At 37.9% G+C, this 13,420-nt stretch overlaps 1 protein-coding gene across 1 annotated transcript; it reads right to left on the minus strand.

Moving 5' to 3' along the window:
- Window positions 1-9,953: 9,953 nt before the first annotated feature.
- LOC18444138 (cytochrome P450 71A1) lies at window positions 9,954-11,611 on the minus strand. Its single transcript, XM_006854316.4, has 2 exons — window positions 10,729-11,611; window positions 9,954-10,646 (listed from the first exon to the last, which is right to left on the minus strand). The coding sequence occupies exons 1-2, from the start codon at window positions 11,599-11,601 to the stop codon at window positions 10,041-10,043; spliced, it is 1,479 nt and encodes a 492-aa protein (XP_006854378.1). The 5' UTR covers window positions 11,602-11,611; the 3' UTR covers window positions 9,954-10,040.
- Between the last annotated feature and the right edge of the window lie 1,809 nt (window positions 11,612-13,420).

The raw sequence follows: 13,420 nt of genomic DNA on the forward strand, positions 1-13,420 counted from the left end.
GAAAATTGCTTGAACATTTTGTTAGGAGTTATTTGTGGGTCATCCTTCATGAATCTTCGGTGCCATATTAAGGGCTCTTCTGATAAGCTATGCGAGAACGTGACCTTAAGTTGGTTGGGTCAGTCTCGCAGTGTGTGGACCATCAATAAGTAGGCGTTACTGTGTGCCACAGGATCCTCTTCCCTGAAAATCTGTTTCTGAACTGTGGCACCACAAACCCCACTAGTAGATCTTCTAGGTGTCCTAGAATTTCTTGTACATAAGCTTTAAGATTTGAGAAATCTCATTTTCTCATTTTCTTTAAAGAGTCTTAGAGGTGTTTCATACGAGCGAATTGAGCCGTCGTTATAGCTGTGAGCTAGTTCGATTGTATGGTTTGTTGAACCTAACTTTGTGGTATGTAGCTCGTATAAACTAGCTATTGGGCCCGTGTAGCAGGTTGCCCCAAGGACTGAGCTTGAGGTTGAATTTGAAGAGTCGGTTGTCGGCCTGTAGACTCACCCGAGCTGAGTTGGGTCAAAGTATACTCATTACTTGGAGGTTGCACAACTTGGTCATGCAAGGAGACCTGCAGGATAGGATCACCACTTAACTGGGATGGACGACTCAAGCTGCTATGACGACTAGACCTCTAAACTTGGGCGGCTAGGTCTACCTGTCCTTGACCTTGATTGGATGATATATCATAAGGTCAGGGTATTCTCTTGCCCCAGCACTAGATTGAAAGAGTGAAGGGATGTCATAGCTACTACCAGATGGAATCTGCCCTCCAGGTAGTCTTGGGCTCGAGTGATAGTTAGAACTAGACCTCTGGCCCGTAGTGGATTGGATTGGCATTGAGCCAAAATGTTGAACTTGGCCTACAGATTGAGCTTCTGACCTGACTTTCTTTGATTGAGTGCGCTGGATGGTGTATCCTCTATTGAGGAGGTCTCGAAAGTAAGCATGCACTTTAGGATTGTCTTTATATCGAGTTAAGTCAAAACCTTGATCTTCACTGGTGATGGGTTGCTTGGGTAGACTTTCCTTAGTTGTATGTGAACCCACTCGCCCACTGACTAGTTGATTGCCAAGACTGAAATGTTGGGCTGCTAATTGACCATCGGGGTTCACACGGCTGGGATCGGCTGACTCAAAGATTTGGGTCGAGGCCTTATTCTTGTTGAGCCAACTGGATTTGAGGTTAAACCCCTATGTCTTGGAGGCTTGACCCCTTGACTATTCAAGGTGTTACGAACCTTATCAACCTGTTGGCTCGTGACTTCTAAAAGGTGGCCTTGAAGGCAGCTTGAATGACTAGGTTTGGTTCCATGTGGGTCGAGAGTCGGCTCACTGACACGAGTGCTATGGATGATTTGTGAGGGAGCACTGTGACGGTACCTCTCGGACCGACTAGGTTCTCTGGATCTAGACTGAGCTGGGACCATAGGGTTGGACCTTGCTCTGTTATGATCCTAGGTCATGATTCCTAAACTCGGTGAGATCTAGACTCGACGCCTCAGGGTACACCTAGTCTGACTCTAGGGGCAAAACCCTAACTAAGACCTAGGTTAAGACTAGACTGGAACCTAGACTTGCTAGACTTAAAGGATTTTGGTTCAGAATCGAAACAAGGGTAAGCCTAGTCTAGCTCTAGAGACAACTCTATGCTTAGATTTATGCTAAAACCTAGACTAAGATCTAGACTAGATGGTGCACGAGTCTCGGCTCGGATCAAGAGTGGGTCTAGGTTTGGAGGGGTAAACAACACTAATGTATTTTTTAAAATTTTTGATTTTTTATCTTTTTAATTTTGATGAAACACAGTTAAACTAAGAATGGTGAAAGGAGGGAAAATATGATTTCAATCAAAATCGACAAACTAAAATAAAATCAAAAGGGCTGAAACAGAACAGATCTATCTGAACCAAAATATTTTTTATATTTTTTAAAATTTTATATTTATGTCAAAAATTGGTCATCAGGAAGCCAAAAGTACCTAGAATGGTCTTGTGGGGTCCCAAAATTTTTCTAGGACACTTGCAGTTGAAGTGACACGGGTGTGTCACCTAGGCGGAACTATTAGTGTCGCCCTTGCAGGGTGGGCGACACAACTGGGGTCGCCCAACAAATTTATTTTCTCTTTATTTTTTTATATTTATATCTTATTAATCTTGATGAAATAAGACTACTTTAACCTTGGATGAAGCAGGAAATAAAAATATTTATGATGAGATAAATTAAAATAAAGTAAAAACAAAAAGCCTAGATTGAATTGAAAAATATTTTTTTTGTATTTTTAAAAATTTTATTTTGATCTGAATGTTTTTGTGCAATTACAAAAAGACCCTAGAACAGATCCACAAAGTTTCAGAGGTTTATGAGACCATTGAATTTGGGCGACGCTGGTAGTGTTGCCCAGAAAAAGCAGGGTTTCGGAGCATCGAAACCCTGGATTTTGGTCACATACGACTTTTTAGGATTTTTTTTAACTGAAAAAAATGAATAAAAATTGTATTTTGATGCTTGGATCAAGCTCGAAATAGCCCCACGATGGGTGCCAAACTGTTTACAACGAAAATCTGACAGATCTTCTGATGAAGATCTCTCGAATTTTAACACATTAAACTAATAAAATAGATGCAAATAAAGTGCTAGAGAAAGTGTGACTGATAGAATTCAGATCTGAGGCTAGAACTGCCCGAAAAAGAGCAGATTTACTCTCAGATCTATGGCAGAGCCAGCATGATCCAAAGCATTAAAATATAGTTTTAAGACAAAGTTAACATATCAAAATAAATAAAAACATAAATAAAATAATAAAAAAGAGAGAGGAAGAAACAATACCAAACTGGGCTCGATGGCTCGGGGTTCCTGAGCCTTCGAGGGCTCGCCCGCATCAGAACAGGTCCTCTTTGCCTCTCTTATTCGAATGTTGACCAACTGATCTCTGGTGTATAAGGGTTAGATCTAGGGTTGTTGTTCCCTAAGTCTAGTTTTGATCTAGGGTTGTTATGCGTTAGGTCTAGGTTTTCTCAAGCTTGGGGGTTAGGGTCTCAAAAGGTTAGGGTTTCTGTATTTCTAAAGCTCTAAGGTTTCAATCTCTATCTGTTTCTCTCGGGTCTGGAGGAGAACTTCCTTAGTTTTCTAAGGGTTTTGTGATCTCCATAGTTGAATATGAATTCTGATATTTTCTCTAAGTTTTTTGGATTTTTCCTAAATTTTTAGGAATTTTCTAAGAGTTTTTCCTATTTTTGGTTAATTTTCCTAATATCGAGAATTTCTAAGGCCTTTTTGGTCTCTTTTTATCTCCCCTTTTGTTAGAGGGAGGGGGTATTTATAAGATTCAATTGGCGATTTTTTCTTATTTTTTTGAAATTTTTTCAAAACTTTTTGGATTTATCTTGAAGTTTTAGCCTTATCTAATTAAAAAAAATGCTTTTATTGTGTCATCAAATGGGTTGACTGCATCAGCAGCCCACATCTGGGCCTGTCGGGTCTGTTACAGCCCGGCTCGTAGCCCGACAGTTGGGTCACATAGGGACTAAATTGACATTTGTTATATCATTTTATCCGTAAGTCCGATTTAGGCGATTCTTGGACCGTTGGAAAGCTTTCGGACTTTACTTCAAGTTGTGATATGATTTGGGTAGTTTTGGGTTAATTAAATTGGGTCTATTAGGATAATTTGGTCCTAAGTGTTTAGAAAACCATAAATTTGCTATATTTAAAATGGGGTGTCTACATTACTTGTCCATAACTTATAAGGGATCTTAGGAATAGATTTTGATGGCGCTCTGTTTAGGACATACATCGCAGTAAGGAGTGCATCTCTCTAAAATGATATTGAGAGGTTGGCATGAACCATCATAAACTTAACTATGTCCAACAGAATGCGATTCTTTCTTTCTGCAATACCATTTTTTTGCGGAGTGTAGGACATCATTTCTTTGCTACGGATTCCCTTATTCTCACAAAGCTTCTTAAATAGATCAGATAAGTATTCTCGCCCTCGATCAATGTGAAGAATCTTAATTCTTTTGTCCAACTGATTTTCAGCCTCTGGCATAAAACTGTGAAATCAGTCTATTGCTTTCAAGAATAATCATTGATACCCATAGCGAGAATAATCATTGATAAATGTAATAAAATAACGGAAATCGTCATGAGCCATCTCATTAAACATACCACAAATGATGAAATGCATTATATCTAGAAGACCAATTGCTCTCTTTACTTTAGAAATTGATTTTCTAGTTGACTTTCCAGCTATACATGGTTGACAGATAGACAAGTCTATTTTAGAAAAAGGCAACAATCCTTCTTTGGTTAATCAGATCATTATATATTCTCCTTCAAGTAGAAAGAAGTGAAAAAGACAACAAGCTTAGCATTCCACATTATAGAGTTGTATATAACATAAGAGGTGGAAAAAGATGCAGATGTCATAAAAGTAGAAGGAAGTAAAACATTAACATCATCATTATCTAAAATAAACAAGTCATTCATAATATGGTAATAACCGTGAAACCATATGGAAATATAAAGGTAGCATAATTAAGCATGAAACTGATCAATCAACCATCTCTAATTAGACATAGAACTAGAAGCAAACTTTTTCTCAGTCTGGGAACATAGAGGACGTCATGAAGAAGAAGGATCTGTCCATTTCATAATCGGAGTTGGTAAGTTCTAACTTCTAGCATCAATTCCCCATGAAGATTTTCTGACTTTCAACCGGCAAAGTTTGGAGCTCAACAAACCCTTTTTGATCCCTTGCTATATATTTTGTCGCTCTTGAATCTACAATCAACCCAATAAATTGTAAAATGAGCAACAAGCACCTGAGTGAAAACATTTGTATAGCTAAGGAAATCAGTTCATACATTTCTAAGTTCAAGACATTCGCGTGTATAGTGGTCATTCTTCTTGCAATTGTAGCAAGTTATTTTAGATTTGTCCTCTATGTGCTTCCCGCGTCTATGCCCGACCTTTTTCTTTTCTTCAGCCTCTTACTTGGGTTGCTCATTCCTTTGAGGTGCCCCATTCCTATACTTGCCTCGAGGTTTACGACTTCAAGGCTTGTTTAATTGGGCAACTAGAGCGGTTCCAACTCCAAAAGATGAGAGGAATTCATCTTCTATCTCAAGGTGATGGGAAAGCTAAGAAAAAGTTGTTACAGCTTCATTGTGTAACATTAGCGACTTGATATTTTCTCAGGATTTTGGAAGAGACCTAAGAAATCCGAGTATATGTTGCTCGTGATTGAGTTTGTTTCCAACTGCTTCGACGTCATGTATTATTTGAGATATTTTTCTTACGTGATTTATCATCGACACATTCGGATGTATTTTGTATGTCTCAAAAGCCGTAAATAAGGCTCGTAAATGAGCAGCAGAAGTGCTAGCATTTTTTTTTCTGAAACGCATCCCACATAGTCTTAGCTATGGTGAATCCCTCAAATTCACGAATGAGGTCATCATCTATAATATTTAGCAAAGTAAAGCGAGTGTTATGATCAAAATTGTCCCATGCCTCATATTTATGGCAAAATTCCTTTGCGGTACCTTGTTCAGGTTTTGCTTAATAGTATTTAGGTGTTCAAGAGTACCTTGCTTACTTAGAAGGAATTGCATTTTCCTATGCCACATAAGAAAATTACTCTCACTCAACTTTTCGCCTTTAGTGAGATCCGTGATCATATTTTTAGAAGTCATTCTAAGTCAAAACAATAAAATTGCACCTATTAATATGGATGTCTAATGGTTTTTTTTATTCATGATTGCACTAAGATTATCATTTTTACGTTTGTTAATTGTCTAATTATTTGAAAAAACTTAACCCTTAAAAGTTTTGATATGAAAATTTCATGTGGCCACATTGAGCTCTTGCTTGTAATCATTACTAAATTTCTTGATTGGATCTAGCATATCAAATAACTCACAATTTGCAAGTGGTACATCTTCTTAGATGCACTCCAACTAAAAAAAACTTTACCTGTGGCCTTAAAATGCCAAAAAAGTGAGTAGAGCCTGCATGTATGGCTTAGCATGTGATACTTATAAAAATCAGGTAGCCATGGCGCTCATGGTCTAGTAGGCATCAACTTGCATAGCCCATACATAAGGTTAGTGACTCCTCAATCTGTAAGGCGTACATGACTATATGGTCAGTGCATAAAGTTGCATAGTGTATCTGGTCATGGTTTTAATATAACCATCATGTGCACTTTGCAATATTATAGGTTAATCATAACCAAGCCTTAAAAAAACATAACGTGGAAAAGATAATGCGGGCACAATCGGGAACCCGGTTCCACGATGGCTCTAATACCAATATTGGAATGAACGATCCAACTAACGAAACATAAGCAAAATAATCAATCGGGAACCGAGTATCATACCTGAGTACTCACAAAAAGATTTCTGGTGAACGAATGTGGAGAGAAATGATCAACTTCAACAATTACTAGAGCTGCCGAAATCTGTTCCACACCACAAATCCCACGCGAGGTGGAAACTCAAGAATACTCCATCAAATGCGGTATGAAGAGCAGTCCGAGCTAAACTCTCGCGTACAACTCTATCTCTTAGGGCTGAGTCTCTTCTTAGAACTCAAATGAAGAGAGATTGTACTCTCTCTCTCTCTCAAGAGTTTAGCTCTCACACTTTCTCGTGTGTGTTGTAGTGTGTAGAGACCTCCACCCCTCCTTTTTATAATGAAAGAAATGACCATCTCATTCATGTAGGAGTAACCTCCTCATGAATGTGTACCCATATCGTGCATAGTGCATCCCATTCATAGGAGGGTAACCCCTCTTGAAGAAGTGAAACCTTTTCCCACCTCCCTTCATGCAGTAACGTAAGTCAAACATAAAGAGGGTGTGGTCCAATTGGGTATACCCCTACACTAGGAATGTACCCTCATGTCTACAGTAATGAGATGAATGCGATGTATTTGGTTGTCTTTTAATGAAATTGTTGTAAATAGATAAAAAATAGCTAATTGACTTTAGTAATACTACATGTCAAGTTTGATTCCTACGAGTGAACTATATCTCACCCCATCGCCCCAAAAAACAAAAAGTATTTGTTTTAAGTAGTATACTATGAAGTCAACTGGGTTTACCGTCCATTCTCTTATTCCATCAACCAATGTTTGGAAAAACAGATCAGTGTTCCATTTTGCCCATCCTAAAAATCAGTTCACATTAGCGGATTGGCTGTCTGGAACAGTGGATCAATTCGATTGGCCAATTTGGCCTTAAAATTTGCAATTGAGTTTTCAAAAAAAGGGGGTAGAGCATTATGGACTTTCAATACTTTGTAAAAGTACGTGAATATTGAGCTGCCGATTTTTGTGTGAGTGTCTATTGATATTAATTTTGATACAATTTTTTTATACTAATCTTAATACAATATTTTTACAAAAATTTTGATGCTCATTTTGTGCTTTTTAAGGAAGAAGCGGCAGAGGAAAATAATAATAACAACAATAATAATAATAATAATAATAATATTATTATTAATAATAATATTAATAATAATAATAATAATAATAATAATAATAATAATAATAATAATATTATTATTATTATTATTATTATTATTATTATTATAAGGTGATTTTTGAGCGGTTGGAGAAGGGCAATTGAAGGGTAGGGAGAGAGTGATAGGTTTTTCCAAAAAGAAAAAGAGGGCAGCGGAGTGGAGTGGAAGAAAGAGGAAGAGGCAGAGGCAGATTAGGAGAGTGACCACCCAAAAGGCCATGAACTTGGCCCAACAGATCATGAGGGAGGGTGCAAAAAGAAGAATATATTGTGAATTTTGGGGTTTAAGGTCTTGGATTTTAGACTGAGAAACTAGAAGGCGGTGTGCAGGATCTCCAAAACTGTTGACTACATTTCCTTTTTTATTTTAACACCTCCGTTGGTGGGAAGTTTACAGTTTAAATTTAGCTGTTATTCATGAATTATATGAACATGAAATTTTTTTGTTGCTTTTGTATATCATAAGATTTGTGCTTGGAGAAAATGGATGATATAATACGTGCTTTAATACTCCAAGTGACACAATCTGGAACAAAAGTCATAGAATTAGAATTTGAGAGGTTAAATGATTGAGGACAAGACTGAGAAATACTAAGTACCAAGAGTAAAATCTTATTTGATTTGCAACAGGCCATATAGCGTATGAGTTTATGCATGAGATATTAAAAAAATGTGATAGCACACGCACATACACACGCACACACAGGAGAGAAAGAGAGAGGCACTTTTGGCCTTAGAAATGATAGATAGAGAGGTGCTTTTGTCCATAAAAATTACTGCTAAGAATTTACCTTGTTTGGATTAAAAACCCAATTTTCAAATCCCATCCAGACCTGGATATAGATCCAAGATTTGGATCCTATAGATCCAATCCGAATCCAGAATTTGGATATGAAGAGTAATTTAGATATGCATGAAACTTGGATATTAATGTATTATATATCTATACATATATGTTATATAGTAGTTTTTTTTTGTTATATACTATTTTATATTATTTTACAGATATAAAATAATACATAAAGTAATTTTAGTTGGATCCAATCAGGTTCGGATTCAGATCTAGGTCCATGTATACTTTTGGTATATAGATCTGGATCCAAATATTATGGACCCGATCGGATACTGATTTGGATCCCATCTGAAGATTTTGGATTCTTCGACAGATGCCTTTGTGGAGGAAGGTGTAATGAGTGAAATAGATCGAGCTCGTGGGGGGAATGGAAACATATCCCCTTTTTTATATCTCCAAGCCATGTACTTTTTGGATCCGAATCCAGATCCCCATGGATCCGAACCCGATCCAACCTATTCTCAGCCTAATAAATGTGACACACTTGAGAGAGAGAGAGAGAGAGAAAGAGAGGTGCTTTTGGGTCGTAGAAATGATACACGAAGAAAAATGTATTTGCTCATATTATTTAGTCCTACATCGTGGATATATATATATATATATATATATATATAAAAGGTTTTTATGGGGCCAATGCTATCAAAATAAACTTCCACCCTTTTGTAAGCCCAATAGGCCAGATATCAGTAAAAACAAAAGAGGTGGGGCCTAGTCATTTAAATTAAATATTAATTAATAAAATAATAAATAAAATTAAAAATAGTGACGTGGTCAACCGGTTCCTTGAGTTGGTTCTTTCGAGAACCACCCAGTTCCCAATATATGGTAGGATCTAGATCGCTCCTATCGATTTCTGATGTGGATTTAGCAATTCTGATCCGGATCAGGGTTTTCTCAAACCCCGCCATCAACCAATTACAATTGATTTAGTTGGCAATTATATTTTTTCTTCAAGAGAAGTACGCTACAATTCTTGTGACCATGGAAACTTCCGAGCCATGCGAGTTCTAGCCATCCAATCAGTCATGGACCATGAGGAGAGGAGGGACTGCGAACTCCAAGAGTATGGTTTCACACCAAAATTTTGGCTTTCCTCTCAACTATTACCGTTCAAGTATTATGCTTAGATGTCTGGATCAATCACGACCAAGGGTTTTCCTTAGTAACGAGGGTCATTGTACATGTTCCCTTTCTTTATTCTAACTTGCGGTTCTCATTTTTGGAGTATTAGCATAAAACGTTATCAAGACGGCACCAAACGAGTGGTCCGAGTGGTTGGACTGCAATGTTTTTGTCTCGTATAGTCTCAGAGCTAAAAAAACCCTGGTTTGGTAAAAAAATAGTTCAAAATTAATATTTGACTTGGCTTGTTAGCTTATTTTGATAGATTCAACGGGCTCTACAAGATGGGCAACTTTTTTCTATTATATTGTATATTTTTAAATTATTATATATATATATATATATATATTTTAAAATCTAGTTAAACCGATTCGACTTAAATCTAGTTAAACCGATTCGACTTAGTGTTGAATCGGTTTTAACTAAATTAAATTTCTCACTGATTCTCACTTGTTCAAGGGCCAATTTGATTCCGATAACACTACATGATTACATATGAAACACCCCTAAAAATGTTTCGCGAAATTCAAATACAAATCAAATATATCGTGGAGTAGCAAGAAGAAGAAGAGGATGTTTCCTGTGTGCAGTAATCCCTGAGGATTCAGCCATGTCTAGACCATCAGGGGGCACCTCCCACTCAAAATGGTGGATCAGATTGGCCGCAGCAAGCACAACAGTCTGTGCAGAAAATAAAGATCCAGGGCAACTCCTTCGTCCTGCCCCAAATGGTATGAACTGGAAATGCTGCCCCTTGAAATCGATTGTACTAGTCATAAACCTTTCTGGCAAGAACTCCTCTGCTCGATCCCAGTAATCGGGATGTCTTCCTATGGCCCAAGCATTGATATAGACTCTTGTCTTTGGAGGGATATCATATCCGTCGATCTTGGTACCCTCCTTCGATTCTCGTGGAACCAAGAGGGGAACAGGAGGATGCAACCGAAGGATCTCCTTGATTACAGAGTGAAGGTATTCCAACTGGGGTACTTCATCTTCAGATACATTGAGCTTGCCTTTTACCCCCATAACTCGATGCAGTTCTTCTTGAGCTTTCCTCATTGCTGCTGGGTTCTTTACGAGCTCGGACATCAACCATTCTAGAGTGGTCGCCGACGTCTCTGTTCCTGCTGAAAACATGTCCTGCACAATATGAGAAATTTAGTTACTTATCAGACCGAGGCTTTTACATAAAGGGGAAACGAAATTTTGTGTGGAAGAGAACCAGTATGATAGCTTTGAGATTATCCAATGTGAGGGGAATATCCAGACTGCAATCCTTTTGAGCTTGCAGTAAAATGTCAACAAAGTCTTTGTTTGTGGTTGTCGCCTCAGAAACCTTGTGGTCTCTAATCACTTTGTCGAGGAAACAGTCCAGCTCTCGAAAGTTCTTCTTGAGCCTGGCATGAAATCCAGTGAGGATATCAATCCACCCCATCGAGGGAAATAAATCAGCAGCACAGAAGCTACCCAACAAGGAATTTAATTCCTGTATAATCTTGTAAAATTTATGCTCAGTTTGATCTCCTCCAGAGTAGCCCAGAGCTACTTTACAAATTATGCGGTTTGTTAAGGTATAGAACGTCTTACTCAAATCCACAGTGTCACCATGAGAAGAGGCAGAGATGGCACTGACCATGGAAGCCACCTCCACTTCTCTCACTGACTGGAAGCTCTTCACCTTCTTTGTACTGAGCAGCTTGAGTACGCAAATCTTCCGAATCTGTCTCCAGTACTCGCCGTAGGGCGAAAAGGCCACATCAGTCCCACCATAGAAGAGTTGCTCAGCCGCAACAAGGACTGGTCTATTGGCAAAGGCCAAGTCTTGGGTTTTCATTACCTCCTTAGCAATCTCTGCAGAGGAAACCACAATGGTAGGAACACTGCCCAACTTTAAGAACATGAGTCGACCATATTGTTGCGAGAGGCGAGCTAGTGACTGATGGGGTAGCTCCCCAAGCTGATGCAGGTTTCCGATCACCGGAAAACCGCCAGGTCCTGGTGGCAGGTTTAGTCGTCTAGCTTTCCTATTCAACAGGATTTGGATCACTTCAAGAATTGCTGAGAGTACAAGGAGCAGTGGCCAAAAGCTAACCATTTTTGTGCATAATAGCTCTTGTGCTATTAGTGTTCATAAATAAATACTGTGGTGCGTTCCCATGGCCGGCCATGCGATTCATGCCTGGTGTGTAAAGAAGTTTCACTTGTTTGTTGTCATCACTCTTGAATTGACATATTTTTGACTGCTTATATGATCCGGACGGAGGATCACAAGGCATGTTCACTCCCTCTAGTAAAACCCCATCCTTGTCTTCAGTTTTTAAATGAGTAAAACCCTATTTTTGAGTAATTTTAGGACCCAAACCTCCTCCACCTTGCAATCCTATAAAGAATAGGAAAATTTATCAGTATACTGACGACAGGTAACTATTTACCAGTTTACTAGTGTTCCAACTCATGATCATCTATTCTTTTATTGTTATTTTGAAATAAAATAAAAATAGTGAATGTATACTTTGAGACCATTTATCTTTGATAAAAGGAGGTCACAATTACTTACAATCATCCAATTTGAAATCTGATAGCATGGGTATATCACAAAGTTGGAGAAAATTTCTTTTGAAGGTTGAACTTCAATAGAATAAATGCAGCCATCTAATTTGCAATCTAATGGTGAAGATTAATTGTGACCACTTTGTACTAAAGCTAAATGGTGTCCTTGTTTATTTTTCAAAATATGGGTAAAATGTTAAATAGTCAATATCCTATGGGTAATTTGATAAATTTCTTAGGAAAATATAAAAATAAATAAGGTAAATAATACAAAAGGTAAATAAACCAAAGGAAAAATTATGGATATCTTCCAAAATGAAATTTGTATACATTCTACTCCCAATACTTTGAGTATCACACTCTTGACCCAATCATTATTTTTATTGCTTTTAAACCCAAGTCAAAAAGTAAATCTTTTAAAAACTAAACTACCCTTATCCTTTGTCTCTACCCGCCCTCTCTTTCTCTCTCTACCCTCTCTCTCTTTATCTCTCTACCTGCCCTTTCTCTTTTTTTTCTCTCTCTACTTGTCCCATCTCTTTATCTACCCTCTCTCTACTACGATGTTTGTTTTTTTCTCTACCCGCCCTCTGTCTCTCTCTACCTACCCTCTCTCTCCAAAAAAAATTTTGGTCCGGCACAACCGGTCACAAGCTTCTAGAAATATAGAAGGCAAAATGTGCTTGACCAAAATCCTTTTTGCGGTTCGACACAAAATTGTGCTGGACCGGTTTCTAGGGCTTCTAGATTTCCAGTGCAATTTTTTAACAATTTGGCACATATTTGTGTCGGACCGAAAAAAAAAATTAGGAGCTTTTGACCGATTCAAGACAATTTTGTGCCGAAATATATTTTTTTATGGTTCGATACAAAAGTGTGTCAGACCGTCTTATGAGACTTCTAAAGCCAAGTTTAGAGAGAGAGAGAGGTAGAGAGAGGGTGGGTAGAAAGAGAGAGAGAAAAGTAATAATAGAGATAGGGCTGGTAGAGAGTGAAAGAGAGAGAGGGTGGGTAGAGAAAGGGCAAGTAAAGAGAGAGTGAAAGAGAGAGGGTGGGTAGAGAAAGGGCAAGTAAAGAGAGAGAAAGGTAGTAATAGAGAGAGGGCCAGTACAGAGTGAAAGAGAGAGAGGGTGGGTAGAGAAAGGGCAGGTAGAGAGAGAAAGGGAGAGGGCTGAGAGAGAAAGAGAGAGAGGGGAATGATAGTTTAGTTTTTAAAGGATTTACTTTTGATTGGCAGATAAAGCAAAAAAAAAAACAATGATTGGATTAATTGTATGATACTAAAACTATTGGAACGTAAAATGTCTAAAAAGTTCATTTTTTAGATATCCATATCTCTAAATAAAATTTCATGTACTAACCTT

The sequence above is a fragment of the Amborella trichopoda genome, chromosome 7 (assembly GCF_054954075.1).
Source record: "Amborella trichopoda isolate Santa Cruz 75 chromosome 7, AtrichopodaSantaCruz75HAP2 v2.0, whole genome shotgun sequence".
In the NCBI taxonomy this organism is placed as follows: Eukaryota; Viridiplantae; Streptophyta; class Magnoliopsida; order Amborellales; family Amborellaceae; genus Amborella; species Amborella trichopoda.

Coding starts and splice junctions, on each gene's coding strand:
- LOC18444138 (XM_006854316.4), bottom strand. CDS start 11,601: ATGGTTAGCTTTTGGCCACTGCTCCTTGTACTCTCAGCAATTCTTGAA. Junction 10,647..10,728: donor ATCTCAAAGCTATCATACTG/GTTCTCTTCCAC, acceptor CATATTGTGCAG/GACATGTTTTCAGCAGGAAC.